Below are 22,904 nucleotides of genomic sequence, written 5' to 3' on the forward strand. Positions count from 1 at the left end.
CCGGGTCCAGCAGGGGCTCTGGAGGGTGCTCCCGTCCCCCCGGGGTACCCTGAGTGGGGGGTTGGGACGAGCACCCGCCCAGCAGACCCTTGTGGGCGTGGGGCGGACCCTGGTGCAGGCAGGCGCCGTGCGAGCCCTTGCTGCCCCCGGCCCTGTCACCTGCCCCCCAATCCATCTCCCAGACCGGCAGCATTCCAGCCCCTGGGCACGGCAAACATCTGCCTCCTGCTCCAGGTTTAATTAACCTGCTGCCGCCTCCCTCCCCCAGCGCCAGGCATGTCCTCCCCACTGCTGCTCCCGGCCCTGGCTGCGGGGCCTGTGCCAGTGCTGGGGCTAGTGCCAGTGCCGGCACCAGTGCCAGGGCTAGTGCTGGTGCCAAGGCTAGTGCCAATGCCCACACCAGAGCTGGTGTCAGAGCCAGAGTCAGTGCCAGTGCCAGCACCAGAGCCAGGCACCCAGAGCTGGTGCCAGCAGCAGAGCCAATGCCAGTGCTGGTGCCCGTGCCAGTGCCATTTCCAATGCCAGCACCAGAGCCAGGCACCCAGAGCCAGTGCCAGTGCCAGAACCAGAGCCAGTGCCAGAACCAGAGCCAGTGCCAGCTGTGCCCCCTGGGGCCACAGCAAGCCCCTTTGCCATGGCAGGCTGCGGAGCCAGTGGCTTGCTTCAGGTGGTGAAGCCACAGCAGGAGCACCGGGCAGGTTTCTCCTGGCACCTGCCAGACCGCAAGCAAGAAATGCCAGGAGACCCCCAGTGCCCCTGGCAGGGCAGGGCGCTGGTGCCGTGGGCCAGAGTGTGGTGGCACCCCCAGCATGGTGTCCCTCAGGAGCAGCAGGAAGGGCAATGCCCCCACCATGGAAGGGGCAGCACTATGGTGGGGTGTGGGCACTGCCAGCTTGGCACAGCATGAGGATCGGGCAGAGCAGCATGCAGCCAGCCTGGGCCTGGTGGGGACACGTGCGTGCACGTGTGTGTGTGCATGTACCAACATGGGGGGGGCTGTGTATGTGTGTGTAGCTGTGCTGACATGTGATGTGTGTGTGTGCACGTGTGTGCACTGGTGCAGCGTGTGCTGGGATAGCTGTGCCATTCCTTGGGGAGGGGTGGGTGTGTGTCTGTGAGTGTGTGCGAGTGTGTGTGAGCATGTGTGTGAGCATGTGAGTGTGAGCATGTGTGTGTGAGCATGTGAGTGTGAGCATGTGAGTGTGAGCATGTGTGTGAGTGTGTGTGAGCATGTGTGTGATTGTGTGGGTGAACATATGTGTGAGCACGCATGTGACAGCCTATCTGCCCATGAGCACCCGAGCTGCACAGCCTGTGTGTGTGCAGCTGTGCCGCGCTGCAGGCTGTGCACGCACACGCATGGGCAGGCAGCTGTGCCCCGCGGGGGTCCCCGTGCTTGTGCATGGCCCCTGCGCTGCTGGTGGCCCCACGCACCGGACAGTCACCCCTTACTGCAGCGAGCCCGGCTCCACCCGATGCCTCCGGTGCGTGCCGTGCCCCGGCTCTTCCCGGTGCCCCCTGCCGCGGCAGCTGCAGCTCCCAGGGTCGCCGTGATTTACAAGTGCAGGCCCCGGTAATGTCATTTGCCCCAGACCGGCGGCGCCGGGGTAGCCGCCCTCTCCTGTACCGGAGCCGTGACCCCCGGCCCGAGCCTCCCCGCCGCCGCTGCCCTACGGGCCGGACCCACCGCTTGCGGCGCGGCTGTCGCGATAGTCGCCGGGAGGCCCGGCCTGGCCCGCGCTGCTCTCCGCGGGGCCGTTACCGGCGGCCGGTCCGAGCCCGCCCCGAGCGGCGCCGCCGCACCCCGCGCCCGGGCACCCGGTGGGGCTGGCGCCGGGCCCGCTCCTGCCAGCCAGGTACGGGCGTCCCGAGGGCCGGGCTGGGCCCTGGAGCCGGGAACGGCGGGTGGGGGGGACCGGGGTCCATCACCCGGGAACGGCTGGCTCCGTGGAGTCGGGGTCCGTGACCAAGGAACACAGGGTCGGTGGAAAATGGGGTCCGCCCTACCCGGAACAGTGCGTGCAGGGGAAACGGGATCCATGGCCCGGGAACAGGAGGTCGGAGCAACCGGTGTCGGTGTCCCGGGAACGGCGGGTTCCCGGGAACCAGGGTCCGTGCTACCGGCAGCAGCGTGTCGCGGGGGTGCGGAGCTCGTCCCGCCTGGTAGGGCGGGCGGGCCCGTTTCCCGGGAACGGCGGCACAGGGGAACCGGAATCCGTGTCCCCGGGAGCGCGGTGTGTCGGGGGAAGCAGGCTCCGTACTACCGGGACTGGTGGACGGGTCCGTACCACTGGGGGCGGCGCGGGATAACTGCGGTCCGTGCGGGAGCGGCGGCTCGGGGCAAACGCCGGCCCCATGTACCGGCACGGGAGCGGTGGCTCCGCGGTGGACGGGCTCGGCGGGGCCGGGCTCGGTGCGCCCGGACCGCTGTGGTCCCGGGGAACGAAGCCCGCGCGCCCCGGTAGCGGCGGGCGAGGTGCCGGTCCGTGCGCCCCGGCATCCGGGATAACGCCGCCGAGGCCGGGGCCCGCGCCGTGCGCTCCGGGAGGATGGGACGGGACGGGGGACACGGCCGCGCGCCCCGACGCCGCCGGAGCTTCCGCCGAGGCTGCGCCGAGGCGCGGAGACGAGCCGCGCTGCTGCCCGGTACCGCGGCGGCGGCTTCGATGGGCCCGGCGCCGTCTCGTCGTCGCTGCCAGCCGGGGCCCGTCCGGCGGGGAACCGGGCGGCGTGGCACCGCGCCGAGGCGCGGCGTGGCCAGGCGCGGCGTGGCGCGCCCGGGGCCCGACGGGCATGGCCGGGCGGCCCGGGGCCGCGGCGGAGCCGGTGCGGACGCCCCGGCGGGCAGCGGGGCGGGCGGGGCGGGGCCCCGGGATGCGCGAGCCCCCGCCCCCGGGGGCGCGGGGCTGTCAGTCACGGGGCGCGGCCGCCAATCAGGGCGCGGGCGCCCGGGATTTTGGCAGGTCCAGATGGAGCGGGGCAGAAAAGCGCGCGCCGCCGGGGCCCGCCGCGCACCCGCGCTCCCGCGCCGGGGCCGCCAGCAGCCGCGGGCCATGCCCCGGACCCGGCCCCGGACCCGCACCGGGCGCCCCGAGACAGCTGCCCCCGCTTCCGCCCCCACGCGGGGCCGCCCGCCGCCCGCCGCCGCCCCCCGCCGCCCCCCGGCCATGCCCGCGCCCCGCCGGCTCTGAGCGCGGCCGGGCGATGGAGGCGGCGGCGCTGGCGCGGGAGGGCGGCGGCCAGGGCCCCCCGCCCCACGAGCCCATCAGCTTCGGCATCGACCAGATCCTCGGCGGCCCCCACGAGCCCGCGGGCGGCGGCGCGGGGCCGGCCCGGGCGGCGGGGGAGCCCGACTACGGGGGACTCTACGGCGGCGGCTACGGCCCCGCCTGCTCGCTCGGCTCCTACAACCTCAACATGAGCATGAACGTGAGCGTCAACGTGACCCCCGCGCCCGCCGCGCCGCCCGCCGGGGTCATCCGCGTCCCGGCGCACCGGCCCGCGCCCGCCGCGCCGCCCGCCGCGCCGCCCGCCGCGCCGCCGCCGGTGCCCGGGCTCTCGGGGCTCACCTTCCCTTGGATGGAGACGACGCGCCGCATCGCCAAGGACCGGCTCTCAGGTGAGCGCGGCGGGACGGCTCCCTGCGGCTTCGACGGCTCCCGACGGCTCCGGCAGTTCTGGCGGCGCGGGGCCGGGGCGGGCGCAGAGCAGGGCCGAGGGGAGCGGCCGGCGTTGGCCGGGGGTCCCAGCGCCCCCCGCAGCGCGGGTCCTCGCCCGCCCCGCCCCGTCCTGCCGGCCGCCGCCGCGGCCCCGGGGGAAGCGGCCGCCGTCGGGGCCCGTGGAGAGCGGCTCGGGACTGGCGCAAGCACCGGCAGCTCCGCCGCGGCCCCGCACCGCGCCCGGTCCCTGCCCTCGGCCCCGGGTGGCGCCGGGTGCCGGCCCTGTCCCACCCGTAACGGCGGGGCTGTGGGGAGCCGGGGAGCAGGGAGGGAGCTCTGGCGGGAGCCTGGCAGTGGGGACCTGCTGTGGGGCTGCAGAGCAAACTCCACCCGTGTGTGGGGCTGGGCAGGTGACTCGGGACGGAGGCACGCAGTGGGGGTGACCGGGGGGTCAAGCTGTGGGGCGTGTGGGACTCCGAGACCCGCACATGCAGGGACGAGCGTGGGACATGGTGTGCCGGTGCCATGGGAGAGGTTGGGGCCGGTGTGAGCTGGTGCTGGGGCAGGCGGGTGGTGACGCAGGTGTTGGGGAGGCGGTGCGGGGTCCTGGTGCTGCCAGTGAGGCTGGGGGCTTAGCACCCACGGTGGGGTGGAGCACCTGGGGCGAGGTGCTGGTTGCTGCACCCCAGAGCAGGTGCTGTGGTTGGGGTGCTGGGCAGCAAGGCCATGTGATGGGCGCCTGCAGGTGCTGGGGAGCCCTGGCCTGGCTCAGCTCAGCTCGGCTCCTTCCCAAGATGGCGGCACTGCCACGTCTGCAGCGCACGGCTCCATGCGGGGACGAGGCTGGGGACGGCACGGGGCTGGGGGCTGAGTGCTGGCTACAGGGGTGCTGAGGCCATGTGGGGTGGGAGGCCACGGGCTGTGGGGGCCCAGCCCAGGCACCAGCAGAGCTGGGTTCGCCTCCCGGCTCACCCCGCCATCCCAGCGGTGACAAAGCACCGTTCCCATGCAGGGGTGGCGGGTGACGTCCCTGTCTCCTGCCTGGCGCCAGAGGTGGGTAGACGGGGCGGCCCCTCCCCAGCACGGGGTCTCCTCGCCACAGCCATCACTCAGCGCCGCTGGCCTTGGGGTGGTCTGTGGGCTGTCAGCATCTGTTCCCTGTGAGGGGCCGCCCCACATGGGGAGGAGGTGTGGGGGCCTCCATCCCCCCGACTGCATGGCTCCACCTGCGTCAACCGCGTCCGCCCCCGCCGGCGGGCAGGCTGGCCTCCTGCCCGCGCTGCTTGCCTGGGTGCTGGTGGGAGGGAGGGTCTGGCCTCGCAGGGAGGGTCTGCCAGGCGCCAGGCTGTCCCTGGGGCTGCGGCGGGGTCTGCCCCATGTCCCTGTGGCATGGGGTGTCAGGGCCCCATGGCGGCCTCCTGGGCCAGGGTGTGCACAGCCCTGCCCGTGCGGTGCTGGCACCAGTGAGGGCCATGGTGCCATGGGGCTGTGGCTTGGCCATGGGCCACCACCACAGCAGGGGGGGAAGCAGGAGCTGGGTGCTGTACCCCGCCAAGCTCTCACCTTCCTCCACACTGCTTTGCTACTCTGATGCTCCCTGTGGCTCCAGTTCCAGCTGGGGCTGGGATGTAGCACACCGGTCTCACCGTCCCTGGCTCACACGCTGGCCGTGCAGGGACAGCCCCTTCCCCAGCCCTCGGCACCCTGGCAGCCGGCAGAGTGTGGGAGCACATGGAGCGAGACGCCAGCTGCCTCCCGAAAGCTTCTGGGGTCCCGCCCCTGCCCCAGGAGGGCTTGGAAGCCCCAGCCATGCTGAGGAGGCTCCTCTGGGACTGTGGCAGGGCTCGATGGGGGTGGGTCTATGCTGCCAGGAGCCTCACTGGCCCCCCACCAGCCCTGGGACTGGGTCTGCCCCACCACTCTGCCGGCCCTGATCCCCACCCTCCAGTCCGGGAGAGTGCTTGTGCCATGGCCGTGGGGTGGGAATGGGCCCTCTGGTCACGTCTTGAGCTGCCCCGTGTGTCCCAGGGCTGTGGGAGCAGGTGGGAACGACTCTGGGTCTCCTTTCTGCCAGGCAGTGCTGGTGGCCTCCCCTGGAGGTCCCCATCCCCACAGCCCCACGCATCCCCCCTCCAGCTCCAGTGCTGCCCAGGCTGTGCCCGCTCCTGCCCTGCCCTCTGCCCGGGCTCTGCCCAGCCCCTGCCTGTGTGGCAGCAGCAGTGGGGAGCGCACTCTGCCCCTGGCTCCCCCTCACCCACCCTCTGCCTGCAGCTGCGCTGTCGCCCTTTGCGGCGACTCGGCGGATTGGGCACCCCTACCAGAACCGCACGCCGCCCAAGCGGAAGAAGCCACGCACCTCCTTCAGCCGGGTGCAGATCTGCGAGCTGGAGAAGCGCTTCCACCGCCAGAAGTACCTGGCCTCAGCCGAGCGCGCCACTCTGGCCAAAGCCCTCAAGATGACGGACGCCCAGGTCAAGACTTGGTTCCAGAACCGTCGCACCAAGTGGAGGTAACAGGGCCGGCTGTCGCAGCCCCTGCAGCTCCGACCCCCTGCCTCCCTCCAACAGCTGCCCCCCGCTGTGGCTGTGCCCCCCAGGAGAGGCTGGGCTGGGGCGAGATGGGGTGACTGTCCACGCTGCATCCCCTGTGCCCGGTGGGGTGAGGCATGGTGGTGCCGAGGGAGGGGTGGGCTGTGGGGCATTGCTGCGTTGGTGCACAGCGGTGCCAAGAGAGGGACTGGGCTGTGGGGCTGTTCCGGACTGGTGCACTGCGGTGGCAAGAGACAGCCCAGGCTGTGGTGGTGGGGAGGCTGTGGGGCATTGCCACACTGGCACACCATGGTGGCAGCGGCAGGACAGACTGCGGGCAGAGGCTGCAGGGCACTGCCACACCGGCACACAGCAGTGCTGGGGCTGCGGGGTGTTGCCACAGCGGCACACAGTGGTGCCGGGAGTGGGATGGGCTGCGGGCAGCAGGGCAGTGCTGGACAGGCCCTGTGTGCTGGCAGGAGGCAGACGGCGGAGGAGCGCGAGGCAGAGCGCCAGCAGGCCAACCGCCTGATGCTGCACCTGCAGCAAGAGGCCTTCCAGAAGAGCCTGAGCCAGCCGCTGCCCCAGGACCCGCTCTGCATGCACAACTCCTCCCTCTACGCCCTGCAGAATCTGCAGCCCTGGGCTGAGGACAACAAGGTGACGTCCGTCTCAGGGGTGGCCTCTGTGGTGTGAAGTCCCCTGGGAGCCATGGATGTGCCGGGAGGTGGTGGTGGGAGCCCGGCAGGGTCTGAGCCCAGCACCTCCAGCCCGTGGCAGGGAGGGGGCTGCTGCTTCCCAGGAGCCCCCACCACTGGCAGCCCCTTCCCCGCCACCGGCCAGCCCTCTCGGGGCCCCCCTCAGCCACCCCACAGCTCCAGGTGGGCGGATGTGCCCCTGCGGTTGGACTCAAAGCTCTGCTGACCCCTGCCTGGACACCTGCCTGGGGTACCGCTGCAGGCAGCCGCTTGCCCGGACCCCCTGGGAGCTCAGGGCTGGGCCCCTGCACCCCCCGGGCCTCTGCAAGTCCAGCCCCTCCTCCCCAGAGCCCCCTGCTCTGGGGGCAGCTCCTTGGTTGGTCCCTGCTCAGGACCTGCTGCCCATCCACCAGCAGCTCTCCCAGCCGGCCCAGGCCCCACTCCTCGGGGCAGCCACAGCCCCCATCCCACCCAGCATGGGCTGAGCGGGGTGTGGGATGGACCCCCCCATTTCCAGTGCTGGGAGGCCCCCTGCCCTCGCTGGTGGCCGATGTGGGGTCTGCACCACCTGCACACACTTGCCTTATCCTGGTTGGAGTTTGTCAGCTCTGGCTTCGAGCTGTGGCTCCCGGGCTGGACCAGGACCCAGGCACCCCCACCCCCCCGGTGGTGGCACAGATTGAGGACTGGGCTCGCCAGCCCGGTGGGCCAGGCTCCTGGGTGCTGCCGAACCCCTGCAGCCCTGGGCCTGGACATGCCCCTGCAGCTGCCTGCAATGGACTTGGGGTGCCCCTGCATGCCAAAGGATTGCACTGGCCCCCCCTGAGTGGGGCTGCCCTCGTGCCTGCCCCCCCCCTGCCCCCCCCTCCCCCCCCCTCCCCTCCCAGCTGTGGTTCCTGGGACCCCCTTCACCTCACCCTGTGCTGCCTGGAGTCTGACTGAACCTTGGTCCAGCGTCACCCACAGCCCACCCATGGGGAGGCAGAGGGGTATGCTGGGGGCTGAACCCCCCCTCCTGCAGCAAATGCCTGCCCGCCCCTCACCGGTGAAACTCTGAGTGTCCCCAGCCTTGGTTGGGGACCCCGTCCCCTGCCCCACTCCCCCACCGGGGACCGATGCCCTCAGCCCCACTCCAGCCTCAGTTGGGATGGGACATCCCCCCCCCCCAGCTCTGCCCTGCTGTGCCCGGTCATCGGGACCCCCACCAGGGCCAGCTCCGGCTGGGGTCCCTGGCTGATGATGGAGGCGAGGGGGGCAATAGCGACGATCCTGACCCTAAACTTGACCTTGACCCTCAACCCGCCGCTGTCCATGGTGCTGCAGACGCTGCTCGGGGAGCGGCAGGAGCGTGCCCCGCGCCCGCAGGGCCCCCTGGGGCGCGGGCGGCGGGCAGGCTCCTGCCGACCTCTCCCGTTGCTCCCGGGAGGAGGCGGGCAACCGGTGCCGGTTCCCCGGCGGCGGGATTGGCTGCAGTTCCGTGACGCGGCCCCGTTTTACCGGGGAGTGGGCGGGTGTGTGTGGTGTTGGAACCGCCGCGCAGAGCCGCCGGGATGAGCGCGGCCGAGGGCTGTCCCCGGTACCGGTGGGGCGGCGGCGAGGCGGTGCTGCGTGCCCGTGCCGAGGCTGCCGGGTACCGGAGGCTGCTGCGCGCCCGCGCCGCCGAGGTGGAGGCGCTGCGCGGGGCCGTGGGCGCGTTGCACCGGCAGCTGGAGGGGCTGCGGGACCGGCGCAGCGGGGAGCTGGCCAAGTACCAGGTGCGGGGGGTCGCCAGGCGGTTTGGGAGGGGGCAGATGGCTGGGCTGTGGGGAAGGGGGCGCGGATTGGGGGGGGGGCAGGCACCGGGAGGGGGGCGGTGCGGGCCTGGACGGCCGGAGGGATGGGGGCGGGGGCTGGGGCTGGGGAGGGGGGTCCGGGGGGCGGGATGGGACGGGGGAGGGCCAGGTGGGGCTGGGGAGCGGCATCCGTGAGGGGCGGGGGTCCGTGTGGGGCGGAGGGCCGGGGGTCCCGGGCGTTGCTGACGGCCCGGCCGGCAGGAGCGGGTGGCTGAGCTGGAGCGGGAGATCGGCGAGGCGGAGGCGGAGATGGCCCGGTGCCTGCGGGAGTACCCGGCGCTGCTGCGGCTGCGGATGGCGCTGGAGGCGGAGATCGCCGCGTACCGGTACGCGGGGAGGGGCGGGGGGGCGGGCGGGGTGCGGGGCTCAGCTGGGGCCTGTCTCTTGCAGAGAGATGCTGGAGGGCGAAGAGCTGCGCCTGGGCTGCCTGGCCCCGCCGTGACGGGACCCCCGACCCCGCCGCGGGACCCCGCGCTGCCGGGACCCACACGACCCTGCGCGGGCCCCCAGATCCCGGAGTTCTGCACCTTGGGGTCCCCTGAGCCCCCGCTCGCCTGCGCCCCGGGACCTCCGCCCCAGACACCCAGGCCATGGGATCCCCGGACGCTCTGGACCTCTCTGGACTCCCGGAGCCCCGGTCCTTCTGTCCCCCTGTGCCATGGCCCCCCCCCCCGGGCTCCTGGGACTCCCGGCTCCCCAGGCCCCGGCCCCAGGAGGCCCCAGCCCCCCAGGAGGGCAGCGCCCATGGGGCCGCACACTCACCAGCCTCTCCGGAGCAGCAGCAGGGTTGGGGTCCCAGCCCCAGCTCAGTGGAAGCACCTCAATAAAGCCCCGTGGCATCACCCGGAGCTAGCCAGTCTGTGGTGGTGGGGGCACCCCACTGCGCTCCCAGGGTCTGCAGCAGACCCAGGGCTTGGGGTGGCTCCATGGGAGCCTGGTGCCGGAGTCATTCCTGTGGGGGCTGCCTGGCTGCGGGGGTCTGGAGTCCTTCCTGCCTGGCCGCAGCCCCTTGCCCGGGGCTGGGTGCCCCACAGGGATGCTGAGTGGGGCACACCGTGGGTGTCTGGCCACAGCCACATGGTGGAGGGGACTGTGCCCCAGTCGGGGAGCTGAGCCCCCTCAGTGCTGGTGGGTGGTCCCTGACCCCCCCTTCACCATGGCTGTGTCCTGCCCTGGGACCGGCGCTCCTGGGGTCAGGTGGGGATCCTGCACCCCCAGGATGTGGAGAGGGGGTGCTGCCTGCTCAGGACATGCCTGCTTGGCATAGGGCAGTGCATCCCTGCTGGGGTGCTCCCCCTGGGGCTAGGGGTGCTGTCCCGCTGCAGCCCTCAGAAAGGAGGTAGATCTAGGGGGGGTTGATGAGGCATGGTGGGGTCCAGGGTGCCTGTGTGTCCTGGCAGACAATTGGGCGGGACTGTGGTGACCCCCACCGAGGCCAGGCCAGGGTATGGCTGTTGAGATGGGCCATTCCCAGCTGGGCTGGAGCATGTGTACACGTGTGTGTTACACGGCTGTTTTTAGCTGTGTGTAAGGTCTCCATGGGCTGAGCCCAGCATCAGTGGGGAGTGGGGGCCTCTCAGGGAGCTGTGTAGGGGGGGAGCTTGCACAAGCCTGTGTCCCCACTGTGGGGCAGGGACCAGTCTGGGCTCCTTGAGCAGAAGGACAGGGCAGGCAGGAGCCCTGCCTGCAGTGTGCCCAGCTGGAACCCACAGAAGCTGGGGGACCAGTACCCCCAACCCCACACAAAGACTAACCAAGGTTTGTTGTAGTAAAGCCAAGCCCAGCTCTTTAACAGAGGTAAAAAGCCTCTTCCAGCTGTACAAGAGAATGGGAAGGTTGGTGTTGGATGCCAATGGCTGCCAAACTGGTGGGGTGCCCTGCAGCCCTGGGTGTCCCTGTGCACACAGAGGTGCAGCAGGGCAGGGGATGGGTGCAAGGGTGTCCATGTGTGGGATCAATGTGCTTGGAGCTGGCACTGCTGAGCTCCATCGATGTCCTGCCAGGGGCTCCAGGGGCTCCAGGCGTGGCTGGCATAGGGGTCCTGGCAACTGATGCGCACCCGCCGTGTGCACACCTGCAGCCATGTCTCCTCCGCATCCTCCACATCCTTGTCAACCTGCAAAGCAGGGCAGGCTGTGGCATCAGGGGGTACACCCTGGCGCCAGGGCTGAGGGCAGCCAGCACGGATGCCACAGGGGGTGAGGCTGTGGGGAAGGGCAGGACAGGGCAGGAGCAGGGCTCAGCACTGGGAGTCAGGGTGGGGGACACTGGAACCTCCCCAACCTGGGCAGTGCTGCTGCCTTGCTTGGCAGTGCGGCAGGAGCGGGGAGCAGAGGTGAGAGCCAGGAGTGATGATTCACCACCCCAAGGAGAGAAGCAGCATAGTGGGGATGGGGGCATTGCTGAACCCCCGGTAAGTCTCTGTTCCCAGTGGCACCTCTGGGCAGGGGAAGAGCCCAGGCTGGGGCTGGGGCTGGAGCAGGGTGGGTGCCAGGCAGGGTGAGGATGTTGGGTGGCACATGCAGGGGCCATCTGGGCATGGGCATCCCACAGTTACCTGGGTGCCATTGGGGAGCTCGTACTGCAGCCGGTAGAACAGGGTGAAGTAGGATTTGGGGAGCAGCCAGGAGGCCGGGGGGGCCCAGGCCAGGTGGAGCTGCTCCCCCTGTCGCTGCACGGTCAGCTTCTGCGGTGGGTCGGGCCGCACTGTGGGAAGAGCAGGGCTCAGCACGGGCAGCACTGCCCAGCCCTGGGGCTGAGCCCTCCCACAGAGACCCCAGCGCCCCGAGGACACCCCTTGGACCCTGCTGCTGTGGGTCTGAGCTCACCGATGTCACGGATGAAGAAGTGGATGGAGAAGTTGAGGTAGGAAGTGTCTGAGAGCCCCTCCAGCTGCAGCTGCAGCGGATGCAGCTCCTCACCAAAGGGGCAGAAGGAGGGATCCACAAAGCTGGCGCTGAACTGGCCATGGTGGCCGGTAGCTGGCACCCATTCCCCCAAGGAGCCATCACTGTGGGGGGAGGCAGGTGTGAGGGCTGGGCAGCCATGGGGCTGGGACCGGATTGGGGGGGGTTCCTGGGGCACCCACCTGCGTGTGAGGCGGGCGTGGAAGACAGCGGAGTGGGGGCCGGTCCAGGAGCAGCGGAAGGAGCCATGGTAGGACTCAGCCTGGCAGGAGACATTAATCCCCTCCTTGCCTGGCAGGGCTGAGGGGTGATGATGTCTCAGGGGTTGCACGGGGCTGGGCACGGTGCCCCTTCCCCATACGGCACAAGGGAGGCTGTGCTCCCCCTGGCCCCGCAGAGCCCTGCCTGGTGCGTCCCCACAGCCCCATGGGCTAGGCACAAAGGTCTGTGGATACACGAGCACCTCCTGGTCCCCAGCCTGCCCCCAACTCCCTGCATACCCTCTGCCACCCCATGTTCCCCCACTCCCTCAGCCCTGCCTGGCCGTGCCAGACCCCTTGTGCCTGGCCCCACATACGGGTGCTGCTGACCACCACATAGGTGGAGTCCAGCAGGATGGTGTTGGCCCAGCAGCTGTAGTTGCCTGTGGCTGGCAGGTCCAAGCCGATGATGGTGAGATTCTGTCCCTCTGTCACCAGCTCGACCATGGGATCTGGCTCCCCATTCTGCGTCCAGGTCACTTGCTGCACCGATGTGTTGCATCTCACCACCACATCCCCATTCAGTTCCCCTACCTGAACTGGAGATAAGAGGCAGAGACTGGGGTCAGGGATGAGCTATGGGTGTGGGTAGCCTGTCCCCCACACCGTGATGGGCTAGGTACCCCCTCCTCCTGACACACCACATCCATCCTTTCCCACCCTGCACCCACACCCCACATCCATTCCCCCTCTACACCTGCACCCCACATCCATCCCCACCTGCATCCACCTCCCATCACTCTTGTGCCCATCCTCTAGTCCCACCACCCCCCTCCCCTCCCTCCCCAAGGAGCATCCCTGCCCCAGGCTCACATTGCCCCATATCAGAGGAATGCAGGATGTGGGTGCTCTCTGCTCCCCCAAGCTGCTGTGTGGGCCCCATGCCCCCCGCCCCCCCGGGGTGTCACTTCTGTGCCCAGGCAGGGCAGGACTCACACTTTGGGGGGAAGGCAGTCAGGGCATCTGCCGGAGCAAGGTACAGCATCAGCCCCACCAGCACCAGCATCTGGGAGGGGAAGGGCAGTGGAAGGGGAAGGGTAGCCTCATGCTGGGGAGTACCAGCTGTACCCCAGGAGAAGGCAGCCGGCTGAGCTGGGATGCAGCCAGCAAGGCCAGTAAGGACAGAGCCCTTGGTGGTGGGAAGGCAGTACGGTCAGGCAGGAGCAGGGAGTGGTGCAGCATGGGGGAGCCCCACACAGGGCTGGCACCCAATGCAACCCCCCAACCCTTCCCACCACAGCCGTGCCAGCTGCCCCCCGGGCAGGGGGCTACAGCGCCCACCCAAAGCAGCACCCTTCTGGGGATGCAGTGCAAGCACCCCACGGCAGCCCCTGTGTTGTGCCTACCTTGCTGCTGTGGTCTGTGCTGCTCCAGTGGGCTTGGCATGGGCTGGGTGCCGGTGGGTGGCTGGGTATATACTGAGCTGGGACCCCACGGGACTGTCCCAAGGTGAAGCCAAACCACAGAAGCATCACAGTTCTCAGAAGCGGAGAAAGCTGCGCTGGGTGGAGCTGCAAGCCGGGACCTGTGCTCAGCCCCCAGCCCACCCAGCCTTGCTGGGACTCACCACGGGTACTTCCCAGGCCAGGGGGCACTAGGAACCTGCTGCCCTGCCCTGATGGTGGGCATTGCCGGGGCAGTGAGGACGGGTCCCTTCCCAGGAGCCGCTGGGTGAACGGGCATGTGGGACAGTGCTGGAGCCTGGGGTGCTCCCAGCTCCTGCAGAGTGGTCCTGAGCCCCAGGACTGGTTGACGGTTTGCACATCACCACGTGCCGCACAAAGCTGAGTGGGGAAGGGACCACTGAGGCCCAGCAGCACCTGTCCCGGGGGTCCAGAGAGGGGCAGGCACAGCGCTTGGCCGTGGCTGGTTGGGCTGTTGCAGGTGCCTGGGGAGAGGAGCGGGTCCCTGCAGGTGCTCGGGGTGCAGCACCCACCCAGGCATGGGCTGTCTCACCCCTTCCCGGGCCATGCAGCTGCCCTGGCCACTTGTCCCTTGGCATGCTGTGCTGGGACATGGACACAGAGACAGAGGCAGCCACAGCCACCATCCCTGTGAGCACCAGGACTGCTCAGCTGGGCAGGGCACAGCCCCTGCACCCACGCTGGGCACCCGCCCTGGGGGAGGGGAGGGAGCAGCCCCCCCACCCCATAGGCAGGCCAGGGAGGCTCGGGCTGCACCCTGCTGCTGCCGCTCACGTACTTCCTGAGGTTCCTAGAAAGCGAAGGGGAAGTTCGGGCTCCACAGAGGCTGCGGGGAGGCCCAGCCCTCACCTTTCTGCCCGACTTTCGAGGTGCTGCGGCAGGGATGGGGTGGCGCAGCCACCGGGCCCATTGCTGGGAATAGCAAAGCCCCCGTGCGTGGGTGGGCTGCGGGTAGGGACGAGGGGGGAAAGGGGCCGGGGGGCAGCTGATGAGATGGAGCAGCCCAGTGCCCCTGCCAAGGGGTCCATCCTGGGGCAGGGGCTGCAACACCAGCGCTAGGACCCCTGGCCCCCCAAGCAGAAGCTCAGCTCTTGGCCGTGGTGCCACAAGAGAAGTGAAACTTGCTGGAAAGCCGGAGGGGACCCCAAAGCAGGAACGGGGGACCCCGGGAATGCGGAAGGAGGGAGGCACCTACGCCCTGTCCCATCCTGGGGGAGCAGGAGCTGGCTGCACATCCAGGCTGCTGCTGCCCCCCCGGTGGCCACAGCTTCCCCTCTGCTTCTGCAGAAGAGCGCGCGACCACGGAGGGGAAGACCCAGTGCAAAGGCCAGGGCTGTCCCTCGGTGTGTCAGCATGGCTGGGGGCAGTGGTGCGCTACCCAGAACTGGAGGCTGAGATGAGCAAGACCAGGGATGCCTCATGTTCAGAACCTCCCCGCGCCCCGCCCCCCCCCCCCGAGGCTCGGCTCAGGGTGGGCACAGAGCTGTGATGCAGCAGGGTGCAGGGCCCCCCCCCACTGCAGGCAGGACCCCGTGGTAGGACAGAGCCCAGCCTTGCCGGACCCCTCCGCGGCGCGAGCACTCCTTGGCTGCAATCATGGAGGCAGGGGCTAGGAGCAAAGGTCACAAAACTTTATACAGGAGAGACCGGCAAGCGGCCCCTCAGCCCCTGCTCCCCTGGGTGCAGGGGGAGCAGGGCAGGCAGGGCCAGGGGCCCCAGCCCTGTGGTGGCACCCTTCCCCCCCAGGAAACACGGGATGCAGGAGCCCATTTGGGGAGGGCCTGGTGGGCATGACTCCCCAGGCCCGGAGCTAGTGGTCCCCCGAGCCAGGCTCTGTCCCCAGGGGAAATGCCGGGGCCCATGGCTGCTGGCACCACGACCATGGTGCAGACCCGTGGTAGCGGCAGGCTGTGCCTGCGCCTCCCTGGAGATGGGGTCGGCACCCACAGCAGCATGGCCTCCCTGGGGGTCCCCCATCCCCGGCACTCAGCCAAGCCCAGGCAGCCCCAAAACGGGGGCTCCAGTGGCTGCAGCTCATTGCAGGACACACACTTCCCTCTCCTCATCCTCCCCGCCGGCTGCCTCTCCCAGTGGCTCCGGCACTGCTGGCACATCCTCTGCAGCCACCACCTTCTCCCGCAGCTCCATCAGCAGATCGCGGCTCTCGCTGGGTGGCAGGTTGCTCAGGTAGTACTGGGGTGCCAGCTCCACCAGCCTGTGGGGAACAGGGGTGTCAAAGGCGGGGGGGCCTCCCTGGAGCAGCCTCCTCGCTCCCTGGCACAGGGCTCTGCTGCGCTCCCGGGCCAGAGCTGGAGCCACACACAGACACAGCCTGGGGACACCCCATTCCTCCCCATCCCTGAGGTCCTCACATTTGGGGCTGGATCTCCGAGACCACACGGAGACAGTTGTCCTGCGAGATGGTGAACTCGTGGTAGAGGACCCAGGGTGGCAGGCGCTGGGGGGGCTGCCGCAGCAGGTAGCAGCAGGCGGGGGGCAGGTGGGCCACGTGCTTGTGTGTCAGCATCACGTAGTTGCCAGAGCCATCGATGTCCCGGGCCACCTGGAGAGAGGAGCAGCAGGGGAGCGGGGCTGGCTGTCACGACCCCTGCCTTGCAGCTCAGCCCCTTGCATCCCCCTGGCGCACCTTGAGGAAGTAGCCAGAGATGAGCGCTCTCTGGATGTTGAGCGTGTTGGTGTCGGTGCCGAAGGCGGGGGGCGAGACAGGCAGCTCAATGCGCTGCATCACCTCCAGCAGCTCTGCCCGCACGATGCCTGCTAGCCGCAGAACCTCCCCACTCACTGCGTGCTTGCGGCACCAGCCCTCATCCGCATTGTCTGCAGGGAGAGCAGGGTCAGCACCACAGGGATGAGAAAAGACCCCCCCTGGACGGCCCGGCTGGGCTAGGGGCTCATGAGCCACGAAACCAAGCACCGTGGCTCCCACAGGCTGCGTCCCCTCAACACAGTGGGGACAGGGACAGTGCAGAGCACAGCCCCCAGGCTGGGGCTGGGACCCCCCAGCAGCCAGGCTGGGCACCCGGATGGGGTCACGAACGTGGCTGCAGTGCTTGCTCCCAAAAGGGGCAGGGGACACGTGAGGGAGCTGTGGGACACCCGCGGGGCGTGCAGCCCACCGGCAGTTGAGCCCTGGCCCAGCACTCACGCTGCTGGAACGCGTTGAAGATGTTGATGAGGGTGAAGTGATCTCCCTTCGGGTGGAGCAGGGCCCGCCGGCGCATGGTCACGGCCTCCTCCAGGTGCGTGGAAGGGGGCACAAAACAGGGGGAAACTGGGGATGGTGCAGAGGGAAGGTCACCATGTGTCCCCCAGCACCACCCCTGCCAGTGCTGGCTCCCTGGGGGCTGTGCTGTGCCCTGCGCCACCAGTGGGCTCCCAGCCCCTCGGCATGGTACCTGAGAGCATGGCAGCCAGGCTGACCATCTCCTCCACACAGTCGAACTCGCAGGAGGCAATGAGTGCCTTGGACAGTTGCGGGTCCAGGGGGAACTCTGACATGATGATCCCCACCTCTGACAGGTTCCCATCATCATCCAGGGCAGCCAGGTAGTCCAGGTCCTCCAGCGCTTGCATCAGTGACTCAGGGGCTGTGGGGCAGGACATCAGCCGGCTGCCCGGACCAGGCAGCCCTGCCCATCCTCCTCCTGCACCTGCGGGACCATCCAGCCCCTCTCCAGAGACAACCAGGGCTACAGCGATGGCCACTGCTGTGGCACAGCCTCCAGCTCCTCCTGCACGGCCGCCCCTATCGCACCCTCCTGCCCCAGCCCCACCATGCCGTGCCCAGCCCCTCCGCACCCTGTGGGCACTACCTGGCCGGTCGAGGAAGTCACATTGGCCCATGTCGGCGATGTCCAGGCGCTTCAGCAGCAGCACGAGGCGGCTGAGGCTGGTCTCACTGACGTGGGGTGCGGGGCTGGGGGGCAGGCGCTGCTCGTAGAAGGCCTCTGAGTAGAGGCGCAGGCAGGTGCCTATGGGAAAGGGGCTGTGAGCCAGATGGTGGGATGGAGGGAGCCCAGGGACAGGGCAGTGAGCACAGGCGGGGGGGGGGGAAGTGTGGGCTGCCTGGGGCCCCAGCGGAGTGGGATGACAGCCCTCTCCTGCCGGAGGCACATTTGGGGGATGCCCAGGCAGGGGGTCTCACCTGGGGGGCTGCCAGCAGCTCGCTGCATACGTGACTCTGCCTGGCTCTTGCTGATGGGCCGCAGCACCTGGGACTCTGCCCGTATGCGGGGGTTGTAGACCTGCGGGTGAGGCCATGAGAAGGGACTCCCCCAGATGAGCCCCAACCCTCTCCGTGCCACCACTGCCGCCTCCCTGGGGCAAGACCCCATGCCTTGCACAGCATCCCCCCACCGGGGGCATCACGGCAGGGTCTGGGCCGAGCAGGGGACGTGGGTGGGGATGCAGGTGGCTGCTGCTCCCTTCCCAGGCTGGCTTCAGCCCCTGCCGCTGGCTGTGTACCAGGGCAGAGCCAGGCTCTCCACTCGCCACTGCTCAGCTCTGTCCCAGCACCGCCGGCACACTCACGTTGCGCAGCTCCAGCCCTGAGTCGATGACAAAGCGCACGGTCCCCAGAGAGAAGGAAGAGTCTGCGAGCCAGTGGGTGACAATCACCCGCCTCTCTCGGCCGCTCTCCTCCAGTGCCTCGTACACCTTCTGTGCCGCGCGGCCCACGCCGGGGTGCAGGGGCAGGACCAGCAGTGGGCCCAGCCCCGGGTTCAGTGCCACGGCCTCGGTCTGGATGGCTGTGCAGCAGTCTGTGATCTCCTGTGCAGGACAAGGGGACGTGAGTGACGCCTACTGATGCCCGCAGCGGCCCCGTGTCCCTGGGACTGTGCCGTACCCTGCAGCTGCTGCCCTGGGGGGAAAGACCCTAGGCCCTGCACAGTGCCCACAGCCCCTCCACAGAGAAGCCCCAGTCCCCGCCACAGCTGAGAGGGATCCTCCAAACCTTCAGCCCACCCCGCGGTGAACCCCCCAGGAGCCAAGCCGTGGGGCGCTCGCAGCCCACCTGCTCGCTGGCCAGGAAGAGCAGGATGTGGCCAGGCTCCTGCCGCCGGTGGATGTCCAGCACGGCCTGGCAGGCAGCCGTGACGCGACCGCGGGCCGGTGGGTCCCTGTAGAGCAGCTGGGGAGGGGGCTCAGGCCCTGGCACCCGCACCACTGGGGGGTCCCCGCAGAAGGCGCGGAGCCGCTCCTCCATGGCCGGTGAGGTCACCACCACCACCTTCAGTGCAGGGCGCTGGCGTAGCACGTCCTTCAGCAGCCCCAGCAGCACGTCGGTGGGCACTGTCCGCTCCTGTGCCTCGTCCAGCACCACCACCCCGTACTGCCGCAGCAGTGGGTCCGACGTCATCTCCCGCAGCAGCATCTCATCTGAGCAGTACCTGCAGCAACCCAGCCCCGTCAGAGTGGGGTGGCCACAGGGACCCCCGGCAGTGCAGGCACCCCCCCCCCCCCCCCCAGCTCTGGGGGAGCACACCCATCCCCAATGGTGGGAGACCCCACTGCAGCCCTGGGAGGGCCCAGGCAGCCATCAGCCCACTTTGTCGCTCCCCCAACAAGGCCAGGCTGGATTAAGAGATTAAGCTGCAGCTGGGGAGCTCAGCAGGATTAAAGTGTGGTGCAACTGGTGCTCCCAGCACAGGCAGCCTGCAGGGCCCCCCCGGCCCCATACCTGAGGATGGTCTCTGTGGTGCAGCAGTCCTCATGGGGGACGCAGTAGCCAACCTCATGGCCCAGGTTCAGATCCATCTCATCCGCCACGCGCAGGGAGAGGCTGAGGGCAGCCAGGCTGTGGGGCTGGGTGCAGGCCACCAGGCCATGGGCAAACTGCAGGGACAGGGCGTACTCCGCGCACCACTGCGGGATCTGCAGGGCCAGGACGCTGGTCAGGGCCTGGGGACAGTGTGGCCCTGCCCAGGAGCACCGTGACATTCCCCTCCCCATCACAGAGCAGTCCCTCGAGAAAGGCAAAGGGACCCACCCCACAGCAGCACCCAGAGGTCCGGTTATAGGCCATACAGATGCACTTGACAGCCCAGGCAGGACCTTTCCTCCCTGTTACTGTCACATCTGAGCCCCAGCAACCTGTGACAGGAACCCCACAGCCTCACCACCCCGTGTTGGCAGCTTTCTACCTCATTACAGGACACCACTGTCCTGGCTCTTGCATAAGGACACAGGACAATAGCCCTCTCTGCTTCCACCTCCCCAGGAAAAACAGGGCTGGGGGGTGGCCAATAAGTGCTGCGCCGACCTGCCAGCTCAGACAGAGCACTGCCACCAGGTCATGCTTGCCAGGGCTTAAGAGGCATTTGGACAATATCATTAACAATATGTTTTAACTTTTGGTCAGCCCTGGAGTGGTGAGGCAGTTGGACTAGGTGATGGCTGCAGCCCTTCCAACCGGAGCCATCCTGCTCTATCCTAACTGGCCCCTAGCTCTTCTCCAGGGAAGGCTGGGCAGGTCCCTGGTCAGGTTCAGCACAGAGCAGTGGTCACTGGCTAGGCCCACGAGACCCAGACCTCACAGCAGCTGCAAGTCTGGGGAAGGGGTTTGAGCGTCTTTGCATGGGGCCAGAGGGATCACACGCTACCCCAGGAAACCCCACGGTGAGAGGTGGGGAAGGAAGTGTCAGGGAGCACCCACTGCTCAAACACCCAGCCAGGCGGTATGGGACAGTCCTGGTGCTGTGCAGATGTCCCTTGGGCACTGGGGACCAGAAATCTGCTCCCAACACACCGCACGCACCTCCTCCCATGCCACATGCCCCCCACGAGTGGGTGCCTGCGCCCCTCTGTCTCCCCAGCATCTGGGGTCACAGATGGGCACAGTCTTGCCCAGGGGCTGCCCCCAGAGAGCCCAGCTCACAGTCGGGTGGGCGCACAGCCTGCTCTATTCCTCTACCTGGCCCCACAGCTGCCCCACAGACTGGCCGTGCTCAGCCCTGTCCCCGTGCATGGCTCTGCACCTCCCTTCTGCCACCTTGCTGTCTGCAAAGACCGGACAGGGCGTCAGCACAGGGCGCAGACAGCCCTTGGCTGTTTCAACGGCAAAGGGACCTGGCTTGGGCGTCAGCTCTTCACACTTTGGGTGGCAACAACAGAGTGACAGCACCCAAAACCAGCCTAGCCCTGAGGCCAAACCAGGCCAGGGCCTGCACAGGGGCTTTCTTCCCCAAATCTGGCACCCTAGGGGTCAACAGCTGCTGTGTGGTGACCCAGCCTGAGTCTGGCCCCACGGAGGCCGTGGCTGCCCCCACAGCTTCCAGGTGATCCCTCCCAGGTCAAAGTCTGCCTGACATGTCTCCAGGTGCTGTGCCAGGAGCTGTCAGATGAAGCCAGCTCGCTGGGGCGTGCAGGTGGGATCCTGACACCCTGGACCCGCCGCCATGCAGCCTGTCCACCCACACCCACTGCTGCCCCGTGTGCCCAGGCCTGGCTCCAGGGAGAGGCTGTTTCCCTGTCCCCATGCCTGCCCAACACCCTGTGCCACTGTGGCAGCTGCTCCTGGCTGGCAGTGGCAGCACTTGCCGGCTCACGCTGAGGCTTTGCCCGGGGCCCTGGTGCCTGCCCTGGCACATCCTGGCACACGACCGCCCAGCTCTGCGGTAGCCCTGCCTCATGTTGGGCTCACAGTGGTGGCATGCTCCCAGGCACCATGGCGAAGCCAAAGCCCTTCAGGGCCTGTTGTCCCCTCCGTCCCCACCACAAGCTCGGACGTTGCTGTGGGGTCAGGGAGCTGCTGCCTGGCCACAGCCCTATCTCCATGCCTTCTGCCCACAGCCCCATGGCTTCCCCGGGGTCTCACCTCCCCGCAGGGCCTGCCAGCCCACAACGAATGCGTGGTAATGCCGTACAGGCATCCGGCAGGAGGGGAGTGTGCAGGGCCTGCCCGTACTGCTCTGGCATGGGTGAGGACCTGGCGGCTGCCGTGCCAGGGGGGCTGCGGCTTGCTCACACGGGAGTGGGATCCACACACAGGCCCAGCAGGGAAGGCAGTGGCCTCGGGGCAGGACCCAGCGCTACCGACAGCTCAGCTGGGAGTCAGGTGGGCACGGGAAGAGGCCGTTGGCAGAGCAGCCAGTACCACAGCCCTGTGCCGGGCTTCCACGCAGCGTCCCAGAGGGACCAGTCACTCCTGGCTGCCCTGATGCGCCCCCCCCACTCACCTGGGTGCTCTTGCCGGTGCCGGGGGGGCCGGACACCAGGATGATGCCGCTGTTGCCTTCCAGGTGCTCCATGAAGCTGTACTTGGTGGTCCAGACGGGCAGCTCCCGCCGCTGCCGCAGCAGCTCATAGTAGCGGGAGGAGAAGGGCAGCCCGTCGTACGGGTTCACCTCCAGGTCGCTGTCGCAGCCCAGGGCTGGGTCATCCTCACCCTCCTCCTCCTCCTCCAGCGCAGAGCCAGGGCCACTCTGCCGGGGCAGGGAGCCAGGAGCCCCGCAGCCGGCCATGGCGGGGGTGCTGGTGCTGCAGGGGCAGGCAGGAGGTGGAGCGGGACCCGGGGAGCCCCGCACCCACCCACCCACAACAGCGTGCCTGGAGCGGGCCTGGGGCAGCCCACCGCCTCGTCCTGCTGGGGCAGGGGCCCTGAGGGGCGCAGAGGACGGGGACAGGCAGGAGCGTGCAGGCAGAGAGGGGCAGGGGATGGGACTGGGGTGTGGGGCACCCGGGGCCACGGGCAGGGGGATCAGCCCAGGCCACGGGGGACCAGACTGGGCTGTGCGCGGGGGACCGGGCCGGGGCGCAGGACAGACACCTTGGGGGCGGGCGGGCAGCCCAGGGCCGGTCCCAGCAGACGGACGGGCCACACCGGGCCGGGGGGGCACCGGTACAGGGTGAACCGGGCACTTAAGCGCCGAGATCAGACTAGACCCCACCGGACCGTGCTCCCCCCTGACTCAGCCCCCCAAGCCGCGGCTCCGGTTCCGGTTCCGTTCCAGCCCGGCCCGGCCCGGCCCGGCCGCCGCTCACCTGCGCGCGCCGCCGCCCCTGGGCCCTGCCTCGGGACAGGTCAGGTGACCGCGGCGCCGTCACGTGGCCCCGCCCGCGCCCGCCAATCAGCGCTGAGGGGCGTTCCCCGCCCCCGCCCCGCGGCAGGCCGTACGCGTTTCCCTGCCAGCGCGGCCATCGCAGCGGCCGGCGGGGTTCGCGGCGCTTGGGGCTGCCGGGCCTCCTGTCCGCCTGATCCCGGGGCTCCGGCCTACCGCGTCCGCCTAGAGCAGCTGCCCGGACCCCGGGTCCTGGCCTCGGTAAAGCGGGGTCCGCCCCGGCAGCGCTCCCGGCTCCGGCCGCGCTTCGTGTCCCGGGCGGGACCGTGCTCGGCAGCCCGGGCCTGGCCGCCTCCCAGCGGCGAACCCCGCGCTGCCCAGCCCGCCGGCCGGCCCGCTCCTCAGCCGCGGCCCGGTGCCCTTGCCAAGGATCCCGGCTGCGGAGCCCCACGTGGAGCGCGGCTGCAGCCCCAGCCCGCCGGCATCCCGTGCCGGTGCCGGGCATGACGAGGCCGGGGCCCTACTCCCGAAGTGGGCGCCTGTTGCCCGCGGCGGGTCCCGGCGTGTGGCCGGTGGG

General features: G+C 69.4%; 4 protein-coding genes across 4 annotated transcripts; 2 read left to right on the forward strand and 2 right to left on the reverse strand.

Moving 5' to 3' along the window:
- Positions 1-2,912: 2,912 nt before the first annotated feature.
- Positions 2,913-6,904, forward strand: TLX2 (T cell leukemia homeobox 2). Its single transcript, XM_037389225.1, has 3 exons — positions 2,913-3,619; positions 5,931-6,168; positions 6,667-6,904. Exons 1-3 carry the CDS (start codon positions 3,205-3,207, stop codon positions 6,881-6,883), a joined length of 870 nt encoding a protein of 289 aa, XP_037245122.1. The 5' UTR covers positions 2,913-3,204; the 3' UTR covers positions 6,884-6,904.
- A 1,504-nt stretch (positions 6,905-8,408) lies between these two features.
- On the forward strand, positions 8,409-9,556 carry LOC119148713 (alpha-internexin-like). Its single transcript, XM_037389234.1, has 3 exons — positions 8,409-8,639; positions 8,919-9,043; positions 9,108-9,556. The coding sequence occupies exons 1-3, from the start codon at positions 8,436-8,438 to the stop codon at positions 9,157-9,159; spliced, it is 381 nt and encodes a 126-aa protein (XP_037245131.1). The 5' UTR covers positions 8,409-8,435; the 3' UTR covers positions 9,160-9,556.
- A 946-nt stretch (positions 9,557-10,502) lies between these two features.
- LOC119154207 (interleukin-12 subunit beta-like) lies at positions 10,503-14,718 on the reverse strand. The gene is made up of 7 exons (XM_037401478.1): positions 13,230-14,718; positions 12,820-12,889; positions 12,201-12,422; positions 11,806-11,923; positions 11,546-11,727; positions 11,275-11,423; positions 10,503-10,833 (listed from the first exon to the last, which is right to left on the reverse strand). The coding sequence occupies exons 1-7, from the start codon at positions 13,353-13,355 to the stop codon at positions 10,672-10,674; spliced, it is 1,029 nt and encodes a 342-aa protein (XP_037257375.1). The 5' UTR covers positions 13,356-14,718; the 3' UTR covers positions 10,503-10,671.
- A 199-nt stretch (positions 14,719-14,917) lies between these two features.
- Positions 14,918-22,348, reverse strand: DQX1 (DEAQ-box RNA dependent ATPase 1). The gene is made up of 12 exons (XM_037389277.1): positions 22,311-22,348; positions 21,506-21,806; positions 19,009-19,202; positions 18,343-18,718; positions 17,859-18,098; positions 17,473-17,572; positions 17,141-17,299; positions 16,724-16,915; positions 16,474-16,599; positions 15,955-16,145; positions 15,680-15,870; positions 14,918-15,522 (listed from the first exon to the last, which is right to left on the reverse strand). Exons 2-12 carry the CDS (start codon positions 21,788-21,790, stop codon positions 15,342-15,344), a joined length of 2,235 nt encoding a protein of 744 aa, XP_037245174.1. The 5' UTR covers positions 21,791-21,806; positions 22,311-22,348; the 3' UTR covers positions 14,918-15,341.
- Positions 22,349-22,904: the final 556 nt, after the last annotated feature.

Source organism: Falco rusticolus, chromosome 1 (genome assembly GCF_015220075.1).
Source record: "Falco rusticolus isolate bFalRus1 chromosome 1, bFalRus1.pri, whole genome shotgun sequence".
Taxonomy (NCBI): Eukaryota; Metazoa; Chordata; class Aves; order Falconiformes; family Falconidae; genus Falco; species Falco rusticolus.